At 42.4% G+C, this 24,160-nt stretch overlaps 1 protein-coding gene across 1 annotated transcript in view; it reads right to left on the bottom strand.

Annotated features, from left to right (window-relative positions):
* B3GLCT (beta 3-glucosyltransferase) overlaps positions 1-24,160 on the bottom strand; it is a 109,274-nt gene that overhangs the window by 39,172 nt on the left and 45,942 nt on the right. The window contains exons 6-8 of the mRNA XM_079903327.1: positions 11,302-11,438; positions 7,171-7,234; positions 1,553-1,672 (exon numbers count right to left, since the gene is read on the bottom strand). Coding sequence (XP_079759453.1) covers positions 1,553-1,672; positions 7,171-7,234; positions 11,302-11,438 — 321 coding nt within the window. The remainder of the gene's footprint in view (positions 1-1,552; positions 1,673-7,170; positions 7,235-11,301; positions 11,439-24,160) is intronic.

Below are 24,160 nucleotides of genomic sequence, written 5' to 3'. Positions count from 1 at the left end.
ATGCATACATGAGTCAATGTGTCTTAACTGCACATCCACATTAGCTCTCACATGCTCTCAAGTTCAAATTCACCAATGTCAGGGACGTCACACTTGTCGCCAGGATTAAGTTTTAGGGGAAAAAAGGGACTGTAGCTCCGCTGACCACAAAGCCTTTGCTCAGCCAGACCGGCCCCAGGATCCCGGGTCAGCATTTCCACTGTGTCACCTGGACGAGTGTCCTCAGCTCTCTAAACTTCCATCTGCTCATTTAGGGAATTAGGATGATAACCAACCACCCGTACGGCTGCTTTTATTACTACTATTGATTAAGCACATCACAGGTACCCAGTAAATGTTGGCTACCTTCCCTTTCCTTTTTCCAGCTGGTGAAGATTTTTGTCAAAGGGAGAGAGAAGTAGGGGGATGTTTTAGTGTAACGTAAGAGACGACTCCCTTCTGGGGGCCCAGCCTTACTTTGATGTTAAAGTATTTTTATGGCCCTTTATCGTCTACCCAAATCTAGGCAACAGCAACGTTCTGTCCTCTGCCAAAGGCAGGATAACTTCCAGCACTTTGGAGGAGCCTGGAGCCCTGCCCTGGTTCCAGCCCAGGCCGATCACTCAGATGAAGGGGCTCACGGAGGGGCTTGCGGACAATCCACACCCAGGCCGTGGGCACTTCACGGAGGGAGCTGGGTTGGGCGGTGTGTTCTGGCCCCTTTATCGCTATCTTAGCCCTGCAGTGATACTCAATCCTGATTCTGCATCATTTGGGACTGGTTTATAGCGACACGTAACTGCAGTTTTGTCATGTCACTCAAGGCACTAGGAGGTCAACCCCTCCAGCTTGTCCAGGAGAACATTAAAGAACAAGCAAGCGTAATGTCTAAAAAGACATCTCCCCCTCAGGAACTGTGCCAACAGTACAGATTCTCTCCCACTGTTGCAGTGCGTGTGTGTCTGTGTGTACGTGTATTCCTCTTTGAAAATGCAACACACAGACTTCTGTATCAATGACTTGAAAATAACAGACAACGTGTGAGGTAGTGAATATATTTTTCATTGTGAGGAAGGACTGTTACCCACCCAGCTGAGTCCCGGGGTCTTCAGGCCCATCCCGGGGACTGGTCCAAGGGTCCACCCTAACAAGCAGGTTCAATCTAAAAGTTCTGCACAGTGTCAGGTGAGATCAAAGTGAGGTCACTGGCTGAGAAAGTAAAGGGGGTGGGCTCGAGGAGAAGGCTTAGAACTAACAGGCAATGTCTGAGATTGCCTTGCTAGGAAACAGAACAGGAATTCCAACAGCTACACGCTACATCTTCAACAAAAGCAATGCCTCCAGGCCACACCTCCGCAGCTCTCAGCGCCACTCTGCTCTCTTCCCTTGTGCAAAACAGGGTAATGACAGTGCTCACCTTATAGGGCCAGTATCCCCGAAACATGATATATAGTGCTCACGTGGCACATGGCAGATGTTGGGGTTTTTTAGGATGGAAAGTGCTAGGACAACATTGCGCACAGCATGTATGTTTTCCTTTGACACACGAGGAAGCTGTCCTTTTATTACTTACGCAAAGTGGTAGAAAAGAATGAAATGTGGTGGCACAGGAAGAGTCCGCCCCGTCTGTACAAAACTCAGGCACAGGAGTGAGGGGCGGTCCATCACCTCGGTCCCAGATGTAGAGAGCGATCTGTCACACAGGAAACTGGCATGAATGAAAGCTCTTAACCAGCACCACAGGTCCACAAAGGTATGAAACATCTCAAGGGCAAGCAGACCTGACCTTCTCTGGAGAATATTAAATTGAACCACATCAACATGTCAGCATTCAACAGTTTCTTGGTTTTTGTTTTTTTTTTGTGGTACGCGGGCCTCTCACTGTTGTGGCCCCTCCTGTGCGGAGCACAGGCTCCAGACGCGCAGGCCCAGCGGCCATGGCCGACGGGCCCAGCCGCTCCGTGGCATGTGGGATCCTCCCAGACCGGGGCACGAACCCGCGTCCCCCGCTTCGGCAGGCGAACTCTCAACCACTGCGCCACCAGGGAAGCCCTTTGGGGTTTTCTTACTTACAAAAGGAGTAATTCCATGTGGAGCAATCTAATCTTTTATTAACCGTAAACAATTAATTAAGAATCAGTATTCTGACCTCCAAAAAATTCCACATTGTCATAAGCAACTTTAGGGAAGCTATTTCAGGGATTCTAAAACATCACAGAGAAAGATAAAAGGAAATATCATGACTCTGGTTTCCTGCAGGATGCTAATTACATACCCTGAAAAACCGACTGGCTGCAAATATCTAAAAATATCGAGATAAAATATTTTTCAAAGCATTTTAAATGTATTGCTAACTTGGCACAAAAATGTGGAGCTTATGAGGACAAAAATGGAAAGTGAGAACCTGAGGAAAAAGGCCACTGAGGGTAGTTTTCCCCAGTAGGTATCAGCTGGGCTCTGAGGATGCCAAGGTTCTGATGCACGTTAAGAGAATAAAGCCCATGACCTGCCCAAGGTGGGGCATGTCTAACAGCAAAGCCCCAAAACTGGCACTAGATGGAGGGAAAAATCATCTCCAGATATCCTGAGATTAGGTAACCAAAGGCAGGCCTCCCTCATTTGTCACCTACGTGTTCCAGAAACACCTCGGAGTAATTTAAAGTGGCCCTAAGTCAGCCTGAGCCTCTAGCAGCCGGCAAAAACTAATGCAAATCCTTACTGAGGAGCCCACAACCTTAATATAGGATGGGGGACGGCCACAGTTCCCAAGGAACTAAAGTACTCAGAAAAGTCACAAAAAGTAGTACAAAGAGACGAGATGATGGGCAAGAGCCAGCAGACACAGCTTGCTCAGGCCCAGAAGACTTTGGGGATTGGAATGATCAAGCACAGAATAGAAAATGACTGTTTCATGTATTTTTATAAAGAAAAGAAAAACTTTAAAACATGAGCAAAATTTCTGAAAGATTGTACAAGAGAGCAAATTTGAAAAAGAAACGTCTAGAACTTGTAGATGTGAAAAAATACAATGCTTAGGGCTTCCCTGGTGGTGCAGTGGTTGAGAGTCCGCCTGCCAATGCAGGGGACACGGGTTCGTGCCCCGGTGCAGGAGGATCTCACATGCCGTGGAGCGGCTGGGCCCGTGAGCCATGGCCGCTGAGCCTGTGCGTCCGGAGCCTGTGCTTCGCAACGGGAGAGGCCACAGCAGTGAGAGGCCTGCGTACCGCAAAAAAAAAAAAAAAAAAAAAAAAAAAGAAGAAGAAGAAAAATACAACGCTTAAAATGAACATTTAAAAAAAAATGAACATTTTAATGGTGGGGATAAACAGCATATTAGACACAGCTGAATAAAAACTAGGGAACTAAAAGATGAAGTCCTCCAAGTTATTTGAAATGTAGCCCAGCTAGAAACAGAGATGGGGAATGTAGAAGAGAAGTTCAAACCTCTAGCATATATCTAAAGTTCCAGAAGGAGATAACAGAGGGGATGAGAAAACAGCTGAAAAGACAATGGCTGAGAATTTTTTTAAAATGTAATTTAAAAAAAAAATAGGATTGCTTAACAATCCTATTATAGAAAGGCCCAATGAATTCTAAGCAGGATTAGAAAAAGAAGAGTCTGCACCTAGACATATATATACCATAGTGAAACTGCAGAACACCAAAGACAAAGAACAATCTTAAAGGCAGCCAGAGAAACGGCAGATTACTGACAATGGAACCATGTAAGAGTGGCGGTTGATTTCCTAACACAACAGCAGTAACAGAAGCCAGAGCACAGGGGAACAACAGTACTGTGATGAGAGAAAATGTCTCACAACCTAGAATTGTACACACAATGCAACTATGTCTCAAGAACAAAACTGAAATAATTATTTTTTTAATTACTTATAGTCCCTATATATATATTTATTTATTTATGGCTGTGTTGGATCTTCGTTTCTGTGCAAGGGCTTTCTCTAGTTGTGGCAAGCGGGGGCCGCTCTTCATCGCGGTGCGCGGGCCTCTCACTATCGCGGCCTCTCTTGTTGCGGAGCACAGGCTCCAGACGCGCAGGCTCAGTCGTTGTGGCTCACGGGCCCAGTTGCTCCGTGGCATGTGGGATCTTCCCAGACCAGGGCTCGAACCAGTGTCCCCTGCATTGGCAGGCAGATTCTCAACCACTGTGCCACCAGGGAAGCCCCTGAGATAATTTATAAGGAAAAACAAACAAACAAACAAAAAAAACAAAACGGAGAATTTGCCACCTCACTAAAAAGGAAATTCTGAAGGATGTACTTCAGGAAGAATAAAAATGATCCCCGTTGGCAGGTCCAAGAAGCAAAACAGAATAGTGAGCACAGACACGGCAAATACAGGGTTAAGCTAATACAAATCATTTAACTGTGTAAAGTAAGGAAGGACAATATCTGAGTTGCGGGGTTGAAAAAAAAGAAAGAACAAAAATACTGGACAAAAGAGCATAAAACCTGGGAGAGGGATAATCAGAGTTATCATGCTCAGGCCCTTAGATTTTTAGGCTATTGATTAATCAGCCACTTACTGTACATGTTAAAGTAAGTCCCCTGCATACGAACAAGTTCCGTTCCAAGAGCGAGTTTGTAAGTCCAATTTGTTCGTAAGTCCAACAAAGTTAGCCTAGGTGCCCAACTAACACAATCGGCCATATAGTACTGCACTGTAACAGGTTCATAATACGTTTGCATCTTTGAGAGTTCGCAACTTGAAGGTTCGTATGTAGGGGACTTACTGTATTTAAAACAACCATTAAGGAACAGACATTGAGAATGAACTTCAAAAATAACAGAGGAGGGAAAAAAATGGAATAAAAATTTTAAAAATCTAAAAGAAAGCAAGGAAATTTTCAAAAGAAAAAAATGGGAGACAAAGGATAAAAGAAAGTGTTAGTAAGCATGAAAAATGTAAATGTAAATTTGCTATATGGTTTGAAAGATAAAGATTGTCAAACTGGGAGAAAAAAACAAACACGTCCTCTTTAAGAGAGATGCATCAGAAGAGGACACAAAAGAATTGAAAGAAAAAAATGAAAAACAGTGATGAAGCAAACACCAAAAGAAAGCTAGTATAGAAGTGTTCCTATCAACAAAATAAACGCTAAGGCAAAGAGCATTACTAGAGATAAAGATACATTTACGGAGAGGAGGTAACAATTCTAAACTTGTATGCATCTAATTAACATAGCCTCAGAGTATAAATAGCAAGAGTTGGCAGTTCCACAAAGAGACACTGTCACCACTATCATGGAAGATTTTCACATTCCTCCCTTAGTAAATGCCGGATCAAGCAGACAAAACGAAAGCAGGAAAAGGGAGAGAGGGAGGAAATAAAATATGTGAGAAGCACAATAGATTAACTGATTAATCTATTTGTTCTTTAGTAGACATAAAGAGAATATTATACCACCCCCAAATCAGAGCACATACATCCTTTTCTCCATTTATGAAAAGTGAACATGAACTAGGCCATTAAGCAAACCTAAAAATATTTCAAATGACTGTTATACAGACCCATCATACTAAGTTAGAAATCAATAACAACACACAAATATACTGAGTCACAATGAAAAATGTATCTTTTAAAGTCGGTCACCGTCAAAAAACAGTTTAAAAGCTTCTGCCCTAGAGAAACTCTTGTAGAGGATCATCATGACACATGTCAAAAATATTCATAGAACTGGTGACTGCAACAGCAAAACCCAGTCGCCGCCCGGAGGCCCACTACCAGCAGACTGGGCAGATACACTGTGTGTGGTCCTGGGAGAGACAGTTATACAAAGTGACGACAGTTCATTAAAGCCACATGTATCAACACGGATGACTTTCAAATTAGAACATTATTCAGGGTACAGTTCTGTTTATATAAAGGCCAGAAGGATGCAAAACTATGTATTATTCAGAGATACATTCATATGTGATCAAATATGAAGAAAAGGGAGCCAGGGAGAGAATTCAAGAAAGTTGTTGACTCTCGTTAGAACGAAGGGGGACCCTCCTGGGGAGATACTTACAGGTAGCCTCCAAGCAACTGATCAAGTTCAATCTCTTAAGCATAGATATTCTGACTGATCTTTATACCTTTCATGTATGTTAGAGGGTTTTTTGGTATGTTATTCAATGTTTCATAGACTCCCAAACCTGGGTATCTATACCTGAGCTGACTTTTCATTAAAAATATCTAGACAGGGCTTCCCTGGTGGCGCAGTGGTTGAGAGTCCACCTGCCAATGCAGGGTACGCGGGTTCGTGCCCCGGTGCAGGAGGATCCCGCATGCCGCGGAGCGGCTGGGCCCGTGAGCCATGGCCACTGAGCCTGCGCATCCAGAGCCTGTGCTCCGCAACGGGGGAGGCCACAACAGTGAGAGGCCCGCGTACCGCAAAAAAAAAAAAAAAAAAAAAAATCTAGACAGACCCTGGCTTTCAACTAGTCATTCTTTCCCTTCTGTGGAAAAGAATGATTTTTAACATGACTATTTCTCCTCAAATAACCTATTTCATCATTTAGAAATACTCCCCAAATTAAAATCTCGTGAGTGCCCTTTTCGCTCCTGGCAGGCTACCAGCACTGCTGGACTGAGTCACGATTGGCCCCAATGTCCTAAAATACAGATTCCTACAGAGGGAAAGGCAAGTCTGTTTCAGGCAGTCAGATGTACGCATGAAGAGACCTTCTTGATGATGATTCAGGAGAGATTAATGGATTAAGGACGGGACACCCGCCACCTGCCTCCAGGACGACTGGTCACAGATGTCCACTAAATGCCAGGGTGCTGGGGGACCAGCTGGCCCAATTCTGCTCCACAGGGTCCAGCACAAGAGACATGTCGAAGACATATGTGCAACCAAAGCGCAAAAAAAGACCAGAGGTATTTTACTGACATTTCTGCGTGTTTTTAAAAATCCATCTCTGGACCCATCCACCTAGCTTAAAAACAAAGGATGAAGGATCACAGACACAACTGTTTTCTCCACCGCTCCTTCCCCACCTACGTGACCAAAATGGGCTTAAAGAAGAAAGCCCTCACAGACTGTAGCATGTGCAATTTCCTTGTTGGGAAAATATGGATGTGAATGGCAGAGGGGATGCACCTTTCAGGGAACACAAGACACCTTTTGTATCAAAAGACACGAATTCTTGATTACGAAGACTTTGAACCAAACAAATCATGACCTACCTCATATTTTAAATCTATTGTAAAGTCGGATTTCAGGGACTCGCTCTTCAATCTCTTGGTAAGCCTAGAAAATAGAGACAATTTGAGTTTTTTGAAAAAAACCAAAAAAGCATCAAACAAGAAGAACACATTCTTGAGACTTTTTAATGTTTGAAAACAAATAAAAATATAAATTTTAGGACAAAACTAAGAGTTTAATTTCCTTGAGGCAAAGGACTATGAAAACACAATTATTTGTGGACCAGGACACGAATGCAAGGCTTGTTGCAAACGTAGTGTTCGTTATTCAACATCTGGAAAATAACATAAAACACCATACGATACAATACATGTCTTTTAAAAAGCCACGGAGTGTGCTGACTCCTGATAATCCTTGACTAAATAATGACAGAGAAAGAAAAGGAAAAGAAAAAAGCCTGCCTGATAGAGAAACAGAAGTTGCTACTTTTCAGTCTCCTACTTTTAATGACCCTATGAATTACAGTTTGTGGAGTTTCCTGGGGGAGAGAGCATGTGGTTTCGGGACAGAATAGCAGTTTCAAGTCATTTTCTTGCTTCAGAAAAGCCTTAATGGCTCTTTTCAACACAGAAGAGAGGCCCAGACCCCTGGGCCCCGGCTCTAGAGCCCCCCGCTCCCCAGCGTGCACCAACCTCCCCCGAAGCGCGCTCCTGGCCACACGGCGGCCCAGTTCGCCCCGACCCAACCTCTACCTGGCAGCCTTTTCTCCAAGACCGAATTCAAGGGTGTCCAGACCTGCCCACGAGAATAAATGGAAACTTCCTTTGCCCCCAGAGTGGGAAGCACAGCCCCATTCATCACACACGGCGAGCCCCCTGCGCCCCCCTCCTGCTCTGCACCCCAAACAGCGCCCACCGCCCGGGCCCACACGAGCACTCGGTGAGCGATCTGAAGGGATGAGGGCACATCGCAATACATTCCTCCATTTCAGGCTGAGTGAGGCAGAACGACATGCTTACCAAGACCACGGAACTGCCACAGGCTTTACGCTTATCACAGGGCTACAGACGGAACCCTCGTTTCAATGACGAACCTCCTAACAAATATTTTAACTACAAAGAAATAATGGTAATCTGAAAAGGAAAACTAGTAATCAGTTTCAAAAGTCCTCCCCGAGTTTTTAGCCTGGTTGAGCCACAGACATTTCTCTAAAAATTTATCTCTAATCGGAGGAAAGATGAAGGAGGACACAGGTTATAATTTACGTGTAGTCAGGAAGCACCGGCCTCACGGGTGACAGGAACGTGGCTCGATGGTACACGGCTCGGAAGGAAGCCCCATGGAACCTCTGCTACATTCCTGCTCAGTACCTGCCCGCCGGCTCGGGCAGGAGTGGGTGAGGACACTGCATAGAGAGACTGCATTCTCAGAACATTTCTGACGTATATTAAGAGAAAACTCTGCCCTGGTGTGGCATCTTGTCCAACTCGAACTCTGCTTGGCTGGAGCCAGTTTTCATGAATAAACTCTTTTAAGGTAACTTGGGGACTTGGACTCATGCCAAGTGCCTTCAAAGCCTGAGCCAACCACATTCAGACACCAAACACACACACACGAAAAGAAAAGTCATACCTGGGCTCATCGCCACGGACAAGGAACACAGAACTGCGATCAGCACCCAATGGCACGTGACATCCACTGTCAGGTGGCCACGCTGCCCACACCCGTTCTTAAGAGACAATCAACACCTCTGAACTGTTACCCTAAACATGCTCTCTACGCTTCCTGACTTTTTAAGTTTCTTTCGCATTCAATTCTTGTACATTTTTCTCTGAGGGAAACTAGAGGAAAATGTGACAGCCACTGATAGAATCTCTTTAAGAGGAAAGAATCTCTTTAAGATGAACACTGACTGACTGGAAACAAATCAGTATGTACACTGACATCTGTGGCTACGTTTAGCAGCCTGTGGAATCTGCCAGAACCAGTGACGGTTACCTCAATATTACGAACGTCGCATGGATGAGTCAGCCTCGTGGGACACCTGGGGCCTAACCCAGTCACCTTGCAAACAAGTCCCAGTTCTGAAAGTGTGCAGGGGGGCATTCACCCGACTTAAAAGGCCAGTCCTAGTGGTGGGAACTAGGTTTCATTTTTCTATACACCAAGCAAGGGCTATACCCAAGGGCTTTTCAAATGCTAATTTCAGGAACCATCATTGCCAAAAAAAACAAGGCCAGAAATCCCAACTACTTTGCGAAAATATTTCTTCATTAAATATTCAGTTCCTGGCAAAAGAGAATTTGACATTCAGCTTTCCTGTTTTTAGAAGGCACTAAGTTATGTCCCGATAACACAGTTCTAATGACACAACCAGCTAGACCGGAAACTTGCAACAAATATAGGGCTCCTTCAACTCCATACCAGGAAAACTTCCTGACTCTTCTAGTCCCACGTGCGAGACAGTCAACAGAGCAAGATATTGCAGGACATCTAGATAAGCTTTTCTGATGGAAAAACAACAGGGGAAACCAGTAACAGTGTTCTGTAGTAACATCTATTTGAAGAAACCATCTTACTGAAAATCAATGAACGTTTCTCCAAAGATGCAAGTTTTTTTTTGTTTTTTTTTTTTTTTACAGATGCTATCGTGAGGAGATCACGTAGCTAGAGCACTCGGAAATGTTGGGCAGTGTTAATTCAACACTCACTGATGCGGGATTGCTAGCCCCAAAAATATTTTCGGTGAGAAAGTCTAAGAAAGTGAGTGTCATGAAGTGTCTTTAAGTAACCAGTTTTTCTGGTGACTTGAGTAACTATAAATCATTGCCCTACCTACCAAGTGAGCCATAAGTCAAGGAAAGGAGACACAGTGAATCGATGTTCCCGTAGTGGGCACTGTTGCTTACCCACATGATACAGAGCCTCTCCTTCCTTCCTCTAAGAGAATTCTGATTTTGATCAATTACTCAGGCCAAAAAAGGGGCTCCAGGGTCAGAGTTAGTTTGATCCCAACCGATGCACTGAAGTTCTGGCAGCTGTTAACGGTGCAGAGGATGGTAGAGGCCTGAAGTTGTCCCAACTGACTTTAATTGGACAGGATCCACCTACAGACTGGGGATAAGTACTTTCATTCCATGGTTAGAGGCTGTCTCCTGCTGTACATAAATAAGAAGTTCGTAGCCCTTACTGCCTTGAAAGCACAAAGCTAACCAGATTTAGGGTGAAATGATGCTGTGCACTAAGCCGGAGAGACAGAGATCCAGCCTCCCCTCAATAACACTGCTGAACCCCTGCACCAAACCACCACCCACCTCCGCTTCCAGTTCCAGCAACAATATTCCCTTCATCCACTCTGCATCCTTTGCTGCTGCTTGCATCTACGTTGGGAAGGAGCGCGTTACATTGTAAGGAACTTTCAAATGTCAAGGGAGCAGTCCAGAAGTTTCAGCAACCACAAATGACAAAGTATCTACTATCTTATATTACTACAATGGGCTAAAAAGCTTTTCAGGACTCCAAACCCTAGAAACAGGACACTTACTGTAAGAAATAAGAGAAACATTTTCATCTTTGCAGATATAAAAACCACAACTGCACTATCAACTTTCCATTCCCTAAAGAACAAAAACTCACAATTAATCTGAACTATTTAGGTTAAGAGGACTGTCAACAGCCATGCTTCTCCTGAATTACGACTTATCTTCCCCTTTCACATCGAAAACTGCATGACCGGGATTCTCACACCGAGAGTTAGGCGTGCCTCCTGCCCAGCCCACGTTTAAACGCGTCTACACATCCACGCACATAACCAGTCATCACCCAACCCGAGGCGTGCTGATGACAATCAGAGTCACACCTAGAGCTCACAACAGTGGCCACACCTCCGGGTACAGAGTCCTGAGCACTCGTGGGCCCTCCCTCGGCCTCACAGTTGATCATTCGCCTCATTTTGCAGGTGAGTAAGAGGAAGGGCAGAGCGGCTGAGCGTGAGTCTGAGGGGGTGAGTAAGTGAGGGGGCCTGTGTCCGGCTCCTGCCGCGGGTCTCCCTGCACTACCACCCGCTGCCTCTGCTGAAAAGTTCACTCAGCTCCATCAGCTGCAAGACTTGGCGAAATAAAAGTTGATTCATACACGAGACGCAACGAAAAGCAAGTCTCATAAATTCTTACTTGTTTACCAGTGGGATACTAAGGGCCCAGCCAGCAGCGAAGTCTGGGTACTTAAACACTGTAGGATTTTCGGAAAAGGCATAATGGTGAATGATTGTAGATTCTTCGTCATGTAATGCTTTTCCTAAAAACCATTCCTGTTAAATAAAGATATAAAATTTTTTTAAAAAGCCATTTCATGCACGACCAACAACAAATTGGTATCATTAGTTTTAGTTAAATATCCTGGGTGATAGAGAATAAGCACAGATTATATATTTCTAAAGAATTTTCACAAAAATCTAATTATTACTCATGTGATAATGAATATAGCATAATCTTGGTCTATAAAGAAAGTAATTTGAGATCAGATCATCAGGATGAACAAAATGCTAGTCACCATTATACTATAAACATATAAAAGTGGTATTTTATAGAATATTCCTTATCAAAATACTATTAATGTGAAGAAAACAGTGTTCCTTTATGTCCCACTGAGGTTTGCAAAGAAGAATTCGAAAAATTCCTTCCAGAATCAGTGCCTATTTTATTCATTTATTCAGTCATTCAATTAACATTTATTATCATTTGTTATCAGTTAACATTTATCCCACGCCAGGTGGGAACCGAGCTTACACAATAGTGGGGAGACAGAAAGTAAGCAAGTAAATAAAGTAAGTTCAGATAGTGCTATGATGAAAATAAAAGAGTGACGGGGGACCCTGGAAAGAGAGAGAAACCTCTTAGGAAGTAACAGTTGAACGGAGATTAAATAACATCAAGGAACCAGCGAAGCACACATCTGGGGAAGAAGAGGTGAGGCAGTTAATACAAAGTCCCTGAGGTGGGAAAAGGCTTGATATATTCTGACAAAAAATGAGTGCAGTGTGGCTGGAATATGGGAAACATGGTATGAAAGAGAAGCAGGAGATAGACCAGGGTTCAGATGTCACAACACAACAGCCTGGATCAGACCGACTCTCCCACCAAGAACAAGTATAAGAGCTGGAGGAATTCTTAGAGCAAATGACTGAGGGCATCAAAACACAACGAAGGCAAATAGGATGTGAGGGCTAACATCTGAGAGAGAAGGGGAGCCCACCCATGGGAGCCCCATGTTCACCTCCTTTCACCCTCAAGGAATCTGCTGATTACCCGAGCAGAGGACAGCGCACCACCAAGGGCAGCAGCTGGGGACTCGTGCCATCTGGCTGCACTGCAGAGACAGAGGCTGGAGCTGCAAGCTGCCGAGATGGTAGAGATTCAAGGGGATCCCAGAGGCGTGAGCCCCAAATTCTGCCTGCAAGCTTCCCTCAACTCCTAGGCTGCACAAAAACCAAGGGAAAACACAAGAACCAAGTGGGAAACAGCAGTGAAGTGGCTAAAACCTGAGCAGAGACTTCAGCAGTAGTTCTGGGAGCCCAAGGCTGGAGGGCAGGGTCTGCCGGAGGAAAAGGGTCTAGAAGTTAGGGCAGTCTGTAGCTAGACCTACCCAGACAAGGTCTACAACCCAGAAGAATAGTAAATGCACAAGACCAGACCAATAACAGAGAAAAATGAGAAACAGAGATTCGCAGATAAACCGGTTTTGCAGTTTAAAAAATATATAATTAATATGAAAACAGACGAAAAGATGATGATTTTTACCAAAGAACTAGAATCTATAAACAAGAGTCAAATGGAAATCCTAAAACCAAATAATGCAATAACTCAAGTTAGGAATTCAAGAGAATATTAGACATAACAGAAGAGAGAATAGTGACCTGGAAGGTAAGTCAGTAAAAAATTTCCACATTTATGCACAAAAAAGAAAACAAAGAGGAACATACAGAAAAGAGCTTAGGGGCAACACGGGACACAGTGCAAGGTCTAAAGGTCTAAAATACATGATGCTCAAACTAAGCGAAGTAAGTCAGAAAGAGAAAGACAAATACCATATGATATCACTTGTATGTGGAATCTAAAGCATGGCACAAATGAACCTATCTACAGAACAGAAACAGACTCACAGACACAGAGAACAGATGTGGTTGCCAAGGGGGAGGCGGGGATGGAGAGGGATGGACTGGGAATTTGGGGTTGGTAGATGCAAACTATTACATTTGGAATGGATAAACAACAAGGTCTTACTGTAGAGCACCGGAACGATATCCAATCTCCTGGCATACCATAATGGAAAAGAAAACTTAAAAAAAGAACGTATGTATGTGTAAAACGGAGTCACTGTGCTGTACAGCAGAGATTGGTACAACATTGTAAATCAACTATACTTCAATAAAAAAATAAATTAACTACATGATGTTCAAAACCCAGAACAGGAAGAGACAGACAATGGAACTCAATCAACATTTGAAGAAACACAGGCTTAGAATCTTCTTAAAAACTGACACAAGTCATCAAGCCATAGATTCAAGAAGCTCTATAAACCCTAATCAAGAGACATATAAAGAAAACCACATAGTCAAATGCTGGTTGAAAAACCTAAGATAGAGAAAATCTTAAAAGTAATTTTGGGGGACAGGTGTACACATTTCTTTCAAAGGAGCAAAAATAAGACATACAGTTAACTTTTCAACAAAAACAAGAGAAGTTAAAGAATGGAGCCTCTTTACAGTGATAGAAAATTACTGCTGACCTGGAGTGCAACACCTCATGAAACTATCTTAGGTGCAGTGGGAAACCACAGGAGGTTTTTGAGCAGGTGAACAAGAAGATCTGAATTACAGAGATACTGGATTATTGGGATGGCGAGAACAGAAACCAGGAGGGCAGCGAGGATGCTTAAATCATGGTCCAGGAAAGAGATGACGGTAGCCTGGACCACAGAAATAGTATTCAACACAGCGGGAAGATAGATGAGAGGTGTATCCTGGAGGGAGACTCCACTAAATGTGCCAGCATGAGGTTGAGGGGAAAGAGGAATCAGTCATCAGCCCCAGGTGTTTTCATATGAGCAACTCAATAGACAGTGATGCCGTTTCTGAGATGCAGGAGACTGAAGATGGAAGAGGTTAGAAAGGGGCATGAAGAGTTCAGTTCTGAACAAGTTGAGTTTGAGGCTCCTGGTAGACAAGTAGGCGGCTGGACATAGGAGTAGGGAGCACATAACTCCCTCCCTCGGTTCCTTCACGCTTGGCTCAAATGTGACCTGATCTGTGAGATTTTTCCTGAACACCCTCTACAGAAAAGTAAGCCCATCCCAATCTATGCTTCATCCCTCTTATTTTGCTTTATTTTTCTCCATAACACTTACTACCATCTGACACATTGTTTCACATTTGCCTGTCTCCCCTGCAAAAGACTATCCCCTCCTTGTGACCAGGGATGTGGTCTATTTTGCTCACTGCTGTATCCCAGGATACCTAAATGTCCCAGGTGCCCCTAGTTCTGTGTTAAATGATGCAGCCAGCCCGGGAGAGCTTTCAAAGGCAACTATGAAAGAAGTGTCAGCGGATAATTTAAGTCAAGTACCCTAAGTTCTAAAAGTTTTGTATATTTTCTCTCTTACCCAACCATCACCCCCTCACTCCCTATCCCTTATCAGAAAATAAAAGCAGGAGGGATACAGTGCTGTCTTCCCAGGGCCCTCTTCTGCTCATGGCTGTGTTCCAAATACCTCCCAGAGTCTTAGTTTGGGTCAATTCAGCAACAAGTCATAAATGAACATACGTGAAAGCCAGTAACACAAGTGTGTGTCCAGGTCCATAGTTCCGCCCGAGGATTTCTTCCTGACATTTTATGCATATATTAAGTCACCACTGGGCAAGAGAAGTGATTATAAGGCAAACAGCCTTGGCTTGAGATAGAATATTCAGCATCTTTTTAAAAAATCAAACTACTAAACATTAACCAAGATGAAAATCATCACACTTAACACACCATGTAAATACAGCTCGTTTAAAGAAAATAAACACTTCAGTATACGTTAGCACCTTTCTCAATAATCTTTCACTATTATAATCTCCTGTTCCAAACATAAATTTATGCAGAACATGTTTTTATGTTTCAACAACTAATAGCAGTGTTCAGCTATTATCTAGTATATAAGATTGTTTTTCAATATTTTCGGGGGATTATACTGTCAACTACTCTAAGGGAGAAATTAATACAGATTCTGTGAAGAGACACTGCCCCATCGTTCTTATTAATTTTCTTAATGCCTTCTTAATAAAGACAATTACAATCAAGACAGACCGTAAAAGAATAACTCAACGTTCTATTAGTGTGTTAGAATTACTCTTTGCCAGCACTGTCTCACCTCTATTAAAAATTAAAAATTAAAGACATTTCAGCAAATATACACATGTTAAAAGCATACTGTCGGGAAAAAACAGAAAGACTTCAATAAGATATAGAAATTTATAGAAATCACCTAGAAAGGCAATTTAACAAAGATTAATTACTTTAATAAAGATTAAACTTTTTCATTTAAAATATTGTGTAACAGCATAAATCTGCATTAGTAAGAATGACAAAATGATACTGAAGGGAAAAAATGTCAGAATCCAACAAAGTAACTGATACTCTAACACATTATTATGAGTTTAATGTCGTTTATCTCTGTCAGTATCAAAGCCAGGTTTGTCTTATACGTTTTTCCTAAAATTTCACATGGTAGGGGGGAAAAAAAACACACTGGTTTGAGCTAACTTCAACATTATGTAATTTTTATTCCCAAATGCTAGTTTCAAAAGAAACAAAGCATCCTAGATTTTTTTTTCACGTGGTACTGCTCACAAAAGAAGAAGAGAGCATCTCATTTCACCTCTGGCTCTGTACTTGCTTTGCATGAACTTGCTTTGAACTTATTTGTCATTCCAATTTTCATTAAAAAGTACAGTGAGTCACCGTCTTCTGTACAGAATTAGAGCTATGGATCATGGAAAAAATAATCTCCAGGTGAAACGAACACTAGGAGGAGATCAAAACTCCTACATCCTAAAAAAGATCTGGAGTTTTTCTCAAGTCAAAGGCAAACATAAAAGCCTAACAAATGTTTTACATAAAATACGGCACCGAGTACACAGCTGCTGCTCAGCCGTCATCTGAAAAGACTAGATGAGACACGTTCGTAATTCTTTTCTCCTTTGAAGGAATTATTCTTTTAACCTAACAACCTTCTCATTCAATTACATCTGTACTTTCCCAGAAATCAAATGCATGAAGAGAAATCAGAATGGGCCCTTCCAGCATTTAAAAAACATCAAGACCAGTGGTTTTATTATAGTGACAAACTTTCCAGCGTTTGAGAAATCAACCTAATGATCACTGTTGCCCAACTCTGTGTGTCCCCATCAATAAACCAAGTGGGCACCCAGAAGCCACGGCTCCTTTTCCACATCCTCCTTAAATCTGACTCACTTCTGGAGTGGGTGTCAGAACAGGGGTGGGGCAGGTGTCCAGTGATCCCAGAAAGGACCCAGTTCTGCTTATTCCGTGTTTCAAGAATTCTTTAAGTTGATCAGGGTGCAGCCTGGGCTGCTCGAAGAGAACTGAACGGCCTGATTTCCTCTCCACAAAACTCCAGGGCTGCCTCTAAACCTCCAGAGACACTGAATGTAGTCCAGCAGGACAGCTGACTTACAGAGTTATTCAGTCGTATGCAAATATTTATTGACCACCTACTAAGTGTTAAACACTGTGCTCAGTGCTCAGACAGAACTTAGAGGTAAACAAGATCCAGCTGCAACATCATATCTGCACAAGATAAAAATGTTAAAATATGAAAGTAGCGGTGAACTTCTCACCCAAGATGCATACTGTCTCACCCCGAGACCTTCTCAAATATTGTTCCCTCTGCTTAGAGCACTCTCTCCTATTAACTCCTACCCATCCCATGGACTCAGATTAAATGTCACTTCCTGTCATGACCTTCCCAGATTCGGTCTGATACCCTGCTGTGTGCTTCTAACAGCGCCCAATGTTTCCCTTAAATGTCTCCCTTTTAAAGGTAATTGCTTTTATTTCCCTTAACATCTTTATTGGAGCATAATTGCTTTACGATGGTGTGTTAGTTTCTGCTTTATAACAAAGTGAATCAGTTATACATATACATATGTTCCCATATCTCTTCCCGCTTGCATCTCCCTCCCTCCCACCCTCCCTATCCCACCCCTCTAGGTGGTCACAAAGCACCAAGCTGATCTCCCTGTGCTATGAGGCTGCTTCCCACTAGCTATCTATTTTACATTTGGTAGTGTATATATGTCCATGCCACTCTCTCACTTTGCCACAGCTTACCCTTCCCCCTCCTCATATCATCAAGTCCATTCTCTAGTAGGTCTGCGTCTTTATTCCCGTCTTGCCCCTAGGTTCTTCATGACCTTTTTTTTTTCCTTAGATTCCATATATATGTGTTAGCATACAGTATTTCTTTTTCTCTTTCTGACTTACTTCACTCTGTAGGACAGACTCTAGGTCCATCCAACTCACTACAAATAACTCAATTTTGTTTCCTTTTATGGCTGAGTAATATTCCATTGTATGTATGTGTCACATCTTCTTTATCCATTCATCCAATGATGGACACTTACGTTGCTTCCGTGTCCTGATATTGTAAATAGAGCTGCAACGAACATTTCGGTACATGACTCTTTTTGAATTATGGTTTTCTCAGGGTATATGCCCAGTTGTGGGATTGCTGGGTCATACGGTAGTTCTATTTGTAGTTTTTTAAGGAACCTCCATACTGTTCTCCATAGTGGCTGTATCAATATACATTCCCACCAGCAGTACAAGAGGGTTCCCTCTTCTCTACACCTCCAGCATTTACTGTTTCTAGATTTTTTGATGATGGCCATTCTGACAGGTGTGAGATGATATCTCATTGTAGTTTTGATTTGCATTTCTCTAATGATTAATGATGCTGAGAATTCTTTCACGTGTTTGTTGGCAGTCTGTATATCTTCTTTGGAGAAATGTCTATGTAGGTCTTCTGCCCATTTTTGAATTGGGTTGTTTGTTTTTTTGTTATTGAGCTGCATGAGCTGCTTGTAAATTTTGGAGATTAATCCTTTGTCAGTTGCTTCATTTGCAAATATTTTCTCCCATCCTGAGGGTTGTCTTTTGGTCTTGTTTATGGTTTCCTTTGCTGTGCAAAAGCTTTGAAGTTTCATTAGGTCCCATTTGTTTATTTTTGTTTATTTTCCATTTCTCTAGGAGGTGGGTCAAAAAGGATCTTGCTGTGATATATGTCATAGAGTGTTCTCCTATGTTTTCCTCTAAGAGTTTGATAGTTTCTGGCCTTACATTTAGGTCTTTAATCCATTTTGAGCTTACTTTTGTGTATGATGTTAGGGAGTGTTCTAATCTCATACTTTTACATGTACCTGTCCAGTTTTCCCAGCACCACTTATTGAAGAGGCTCTCTTTTCTCCACTGTATATTCTTGCTTCCTTTATCAAAGATAAGGTGACCATATGTGCGTGGATTTATCTCTGGGCTTTCTATCCTGTTCCATCGATCTATATTTCTGTTTTTGTGCCAGTACCATACTGTCTTGATTACTGTAGCTTTGTAGTATAGTCTGAAGTCAAGCAGTCTGATTCCTCCAGCTCCATTTTTCATTCTCAAGGTAGCTATGGCTATTCGGGGTCTTTTGTGTTTCCATAAAATTTGTGAAATTTTTTGTTCTCGTTCTGTGAAAAATGCCGGTGGTAGTTTGATAGGGATTACATTGAATCTGTAGATTGCTTTGGGTAGTAGAGTCATTTTCACAATGTTGATTCTTCCAATCCAAGAACATGGTATATCTCTCCATCTATTTGTATAATCTTTAGTTTCTTTCATCAGTGTCTTATAGTTTTCTGAGTACAGGTCTGTCTACTTAAGTAGGTTTATTCCTAGATATTTTATTCTTTTTGTTGGAACGGTAAATGGGAGTGTTTCCTTAATTTCACTTTCAGATTTTTCATCATTAGTGTAGAGGAATGCCAGAGATTTCTGTGAATTACTTTTGTATCCTGCTACCTTACCAAATTCATTGATTAGCTCTAGCACTTTTCTGGTAGCATCTTTAGGATTCTCTATGTATAGTATCATGTCATCTGCAAACAGTGACAGCTTTACTTCTTCTTTTCCAATTTGGATTCCTTTTATTTCTTTTTCTTCTCTGACTGCTGTGGCTAAAACTTCCAAAACTATGTTGAATAATTGTGGTGAGAGTGGGTAACCTTGTCTTCTTCCTGATCTTAGTGGAAATGGTTTCAGTTTTTCACCATTGAGGATGACGTTGGCTGTCGGTTTGTCATATATAGCCTTTATTATGTTGAGGAAAGTTCCCCCTATGCCTACTTTCTGCAGGGTTTTATCATAAATGAGTGCTGAATTTTGTCAAAAGTTTTTTCTGCATCTATTCTGATGATCATATGGTTTTTCTCCTTCAATTTGTTAATATGGTGTATCACATTGATTGATTTGCATATATTGAAAAATCCTTGCAACCCTGGAATAAACCCCACTTGATCATGGTGTATGATCCTTTTAATGTGCTGTTGGATTCTGTTTGCTAGTATTTTGTTGAGGATTTTTGCATCTATGTTCATCAGTGATATTGGCCTGTAGTTTTCTTTCTTTGTGACATCTCTGTCTGGTTTTGGTTTCAGGGTGATGGTGGCCTCGAAGAATGAATTTGGGAGTGTTCCTCCTTCTGCTATAGTTTGGAAGAGTTTGAGAAGGACAGGTGTCAGCTCTTCTCTAAATGTTTGATATAATTCGCCTGTGAAGCCATCTGGTCCTGGGCTTTTGTTTGTTGGAAGATTTTTAATCACAGTTTCAATTTCAGTGCTTGTGACTGATCTGTTCATATTTTCTTTTTCTTCCTGGTTCAGTCTCAGCAGGTTGTGCATTTCTAAGAATTTTTCCATTTCTTCCAGGTTGTCCATTTTATTGGCATAGAGTTGCTTGCAGTAATCTCTCATGATCCTTTGTATTTCTGCAGTGTCAGTTGTTACTTCTCCTTTCTCATTTCGAATTCTATTGATTTGAGTCTTCTCCCTTTTTCTGTTGATGAGTCTGGCTAATGGTTTATCAATTTTGTTTATCTTCTCAAAGAATCAGCTTTTAATTTTATTGATCTTTGCTACTGTTTCCTTCATTTCTTTTTCATTTATTTCTGATCTGATCTTTATGATTTCTTTCCTTCTGCTAACTTTGGGGTTTTTTTGTTCTTCTCTAATTGCTTTAGGTGCAAGGTTAGGTTGTTTATCTGTGATGTTTCCTGTTTCTTAAGGTAGGACTGTATTGCTATAAACTTCCCTCTTAGAACTGCTTTTGCTGCATCCCATAGATTTGGGGTCTTTGTGCCTCCATTGTCATTTGTTTCTAGATTTTTGATTTCCTCTTTGATTTCTTCAGTGATCACTTCATTATTAAGTAGTGTATTGTTTAGCCTCCATGTGTTTGTATTTTTTACAGATCTTTTCCTGTAATTGATATCTAGTCTCATAGCATTGTGGTTGGAAAAGATACTTGATACAATTTCAGTTTTCTTAAATTTACCAAAGCTTGATTTGTGACTCAAGATATGATCTATCCTGGAGAATGTTCCATGAGTACTTGAGAAAAATGTGTATTCTGTTGTTTTTGGATGGAATGTCCTATAAATATCAATTAAGTCCATCTTGTTTAATGTATCATTTAAAGCTTGTGTTTCCTTATTTATTTTCATTTTGGATGATATGTCTTTTGGTGAAAGTGTGGTGTTAACGTTCCCTACTATTATTGTTACTGTCAATTTCCCCTTTTATGGCTGTTAGTACTTGCCTTATGTATTGAGGTGCTCCTATGTTGGGTGCATAAATATTTACAATTGTTATATCTTCCTCTTGGATTGATCCCTTGATCATTATGTAGTGGCCTTCTTTGTCTTGTCTCTTGTACTAGTCTTTATTTTAAAGTCTATTTTGTCTGATATAAGAATTGCTACTCCAGCTTTCTTTTGATTTCCATTTGCATGGAATATCTTTTTCCATCCCCTCACTTTCATTCTGTATGTGTCCCTAGGTGTGAAGTGGGTCTCTTCTAGACAGCATATAGATGGGTCTTGTTTTTGTATCCATTCATCCAGTCTGTGTCTTTCGGTGGGAGCATTTAATCCATTTACATTTAAGGTAATTATCGATATGTATGTTCCTATTCCCATTTTCTTAATTGTTTTGGGTTCGTTATTGTAGGTCTTTTCCTCCTCTTGTGTTTCTTGCCTAGAGAAGTTCCTTTAGCAGTTGTTGTAAAGCTCATTTGGTGGTGCTGAACTCTCTCAGCTTTTGCTTGTCTGTAAAGGTTTTAATTTCTCCATCAAATCTGAATGAGATGCTTGCTGGGTAGAGTAATCTTGGTTGTAGGTTTTTCTCCTTCATCACTTTAAATATGTCCTGCCACTCCCTTCTGGCTTGCAGAGTTTCTGCTGAAAGAGCAGCTGTTAACCTTATGGGGATTCCCTTGTGTATTATTTGTTGTTTTTCCCTTGCTGCTTTTAATATGTTTTCTTTGTATTTAATTTTTTTTTTTTTTTTTGCGGTACGTGGGCCTCTCACTGTTGTGGCCTCTCCCGTTGCAGAGCACAGGCTCCCGACGCGCAGGCTCAGTGGCCATGGCTCACAGGCCCAGCCGCTCCGTGGCATATGTGGGATCTTTCCAGACCGGGACACGAACCTGTGTCCCCTGCATGAGCAGGCGGACTCTCAACCACTACGCCACTAGGGAAGCCCCTGTATTTAATTTTTGATAGTGTGATTAATATGTGTCTTGGCGTGTTTCTCCCTGGATTTATCCTGTATGGGACTCTCTGTGCTATCTGGACTTGATTAACTATTTCTTTTCCCATATTAGGGAAGTTTTCAACTATAATCTCTTCAAATATTTTCTCAGTCCCTTTCTTTTTCTCTTCTTCTTCTGGGACCCCTATAATTCGAATGTTGGTGCGTTTAATGTTGTCTCAGAGGTCTCTGAGACTGTCCTCAGTTCTTTTCATTCTTTTTTCTTTATTCTGCTCTGCAGTAGTTATTTCCACTATTTTATCTTCCAGGTCACTTATCCATTCTTCTGCCTCAGTTATTCCGCTATTGATCCCTTCTAGAGTATTTTTAATTTCATTTATTGTGTTCATTGTTGCTTGTTTGCTCTTTAGTTCTTCTAGGTCCTTGTTAAATGTTTCTTGCATTTTCTCTGTTCTATTTCCAAGATTTTGGATCATCTTTACTATCATTACTCTGAATTCTTTTTCAGTTAGACTGCCTATTTCCTCTTCATTTGTTAGGTCTGATGGGTTTTTACCTTGCTCCTTCATCTGCTGTGTGTTTTTCTGTCTTCTCATTTTGCTTATCTTACTGTGTTTGGGGCCTCCTTTTTGCAGGCTGCAGGTTCGTAGTTCCCGTTGTTTTTGGTGTCTGTCCCCAGTGGCTAAGGTTGGTTCAGTGGGTTGTGTAGGCTTCCTGTTGGAGGGGACTAGTGCCTGTGTTCTGGTGGATGAGGCTGGATCTTGTCTTTCTGGTGGGCATGTCCACGTCTGGTGGTGTGTTTTGGAGTGTCTGTGGCCTCATTATGATTTTGGGCAGCCTCTCTGCTAATGGGTGGGGTTGTGTTCCTGTCTTGCTAATTGTTTGGCATAGGGTGTCCAGCACTGTAGCTTGCCGGTCATTGAGTGAAGCTGGGTGCTGGTGCTGAGATGGAGATCTCTGGGAGATTTTCACCATTTGATATTACCTGGAGCTGGGAGGTCTCTTGTGGACCAGTGTCCTGAGCTTGGCTCTCCCACCTCAGAGGTACAGCCCTGACGCCTGGCTGGAGCACCAAGAGCTTTTCATCCACATGGCTCAGAATAAAAGGGAGAAAAAGAGGAAGGAAAGAAGGGAGGGAGGCAGGAAGGGAGGGAGGGAGGGAGAGGATAAAATAAAATAAAATAAAATAAAATAAAATAAAATAAAGTTATTAAAATAAAATATATTAAGAAAAAAAATTTTTTTAAGTGAAAAAAAAACGGACGGACAGAACCCTCGGACAAATGGTGGAAGCAAAGCCATATAGACAAAAGCTCACACAGAAGCTACACATACACACTCACAAAAAGAGGAAAAGGGGAAAAATCATAAACCTTGCTCTCAAAGTCCACCTCCTCAATTTGGGATGACTCGTTGTCTATTCATGTATTCCACAGGTGCAGGTACATGAAGTTGATTGGGGAGATTTAATCCGCTGCTCCCGAAGCTGCTGGGAGAGATTTCCCTTTCTCTTCTTTGTTCTCACAGCTCCCGGGGCTCAGCTTTGGATTTGGCCCCGCCTCTGCGTGTAGGTTGCTGAGGGCGTCTGTTCTTCGCTTACACAGGACCGGGTTAAAGGAGCAGCTGATTCGGGGGCTCTGGCTTACTCGGGCCGGGGGGAGGGAGGGGTACGATGTGGGGCGAGCCTGCGGCGGCAGAGGCTGGCATGACATTGCACCAGCCTGAGGTGCGCTGTGCGTTCTCTCGGGGGAGTTGTCCCTGGATCCCGGGACCCTGGCAGTGGCGGGCTGCACAGGCTCCCCGGAAGGGGGGTGTGGATAGTGACCTGTGCTCGCCCACAGGCTTCTTGGTGGCTGCAGCAGCCTTAGCGTCTAATGCCCGTCTCTGGGGTCCGCACTGATAGCCGCGGCTCGCGCCCGTCTCTGGAGCTCCTTTAAGCAGCCCTCTTAATCCCCTCTCCTCGCGCACCAGGAAACAAAGAGGGAAGAAAAAGTCTCTTGCCTCTTCGGCAGTTCCAGACTTTTTCCGGGACTCCCTCCCAGCTAGGCTAGCCGTGGTGCACTAACCGCTTCAGGCTGTGTTCAGGCAGCCAACCCCAGTCCTCTCCCTCGGTAACTGTTTTCTTAATGGTCCCTCCTCTCCCTGCTACTCTGTACCATCCAGGC

Source organism: Stenella coeruleoalba, assembly GCF_951394435.1.
Source record: "Stenella coeruleoalba genome assembly, chromosome: 18".
Lineage (NCBI taxonomy): Eukaryota > Metazoa > Chordata > Mammalia > Artiodactyla > Delphinidae > Stenella > Stenella coeruleoalba.
The sequence above is the reverse complement of the archived record's forward strand: the minus strand, read 5'-3'. Positions and strand labels throughout refer to the sequence as shown.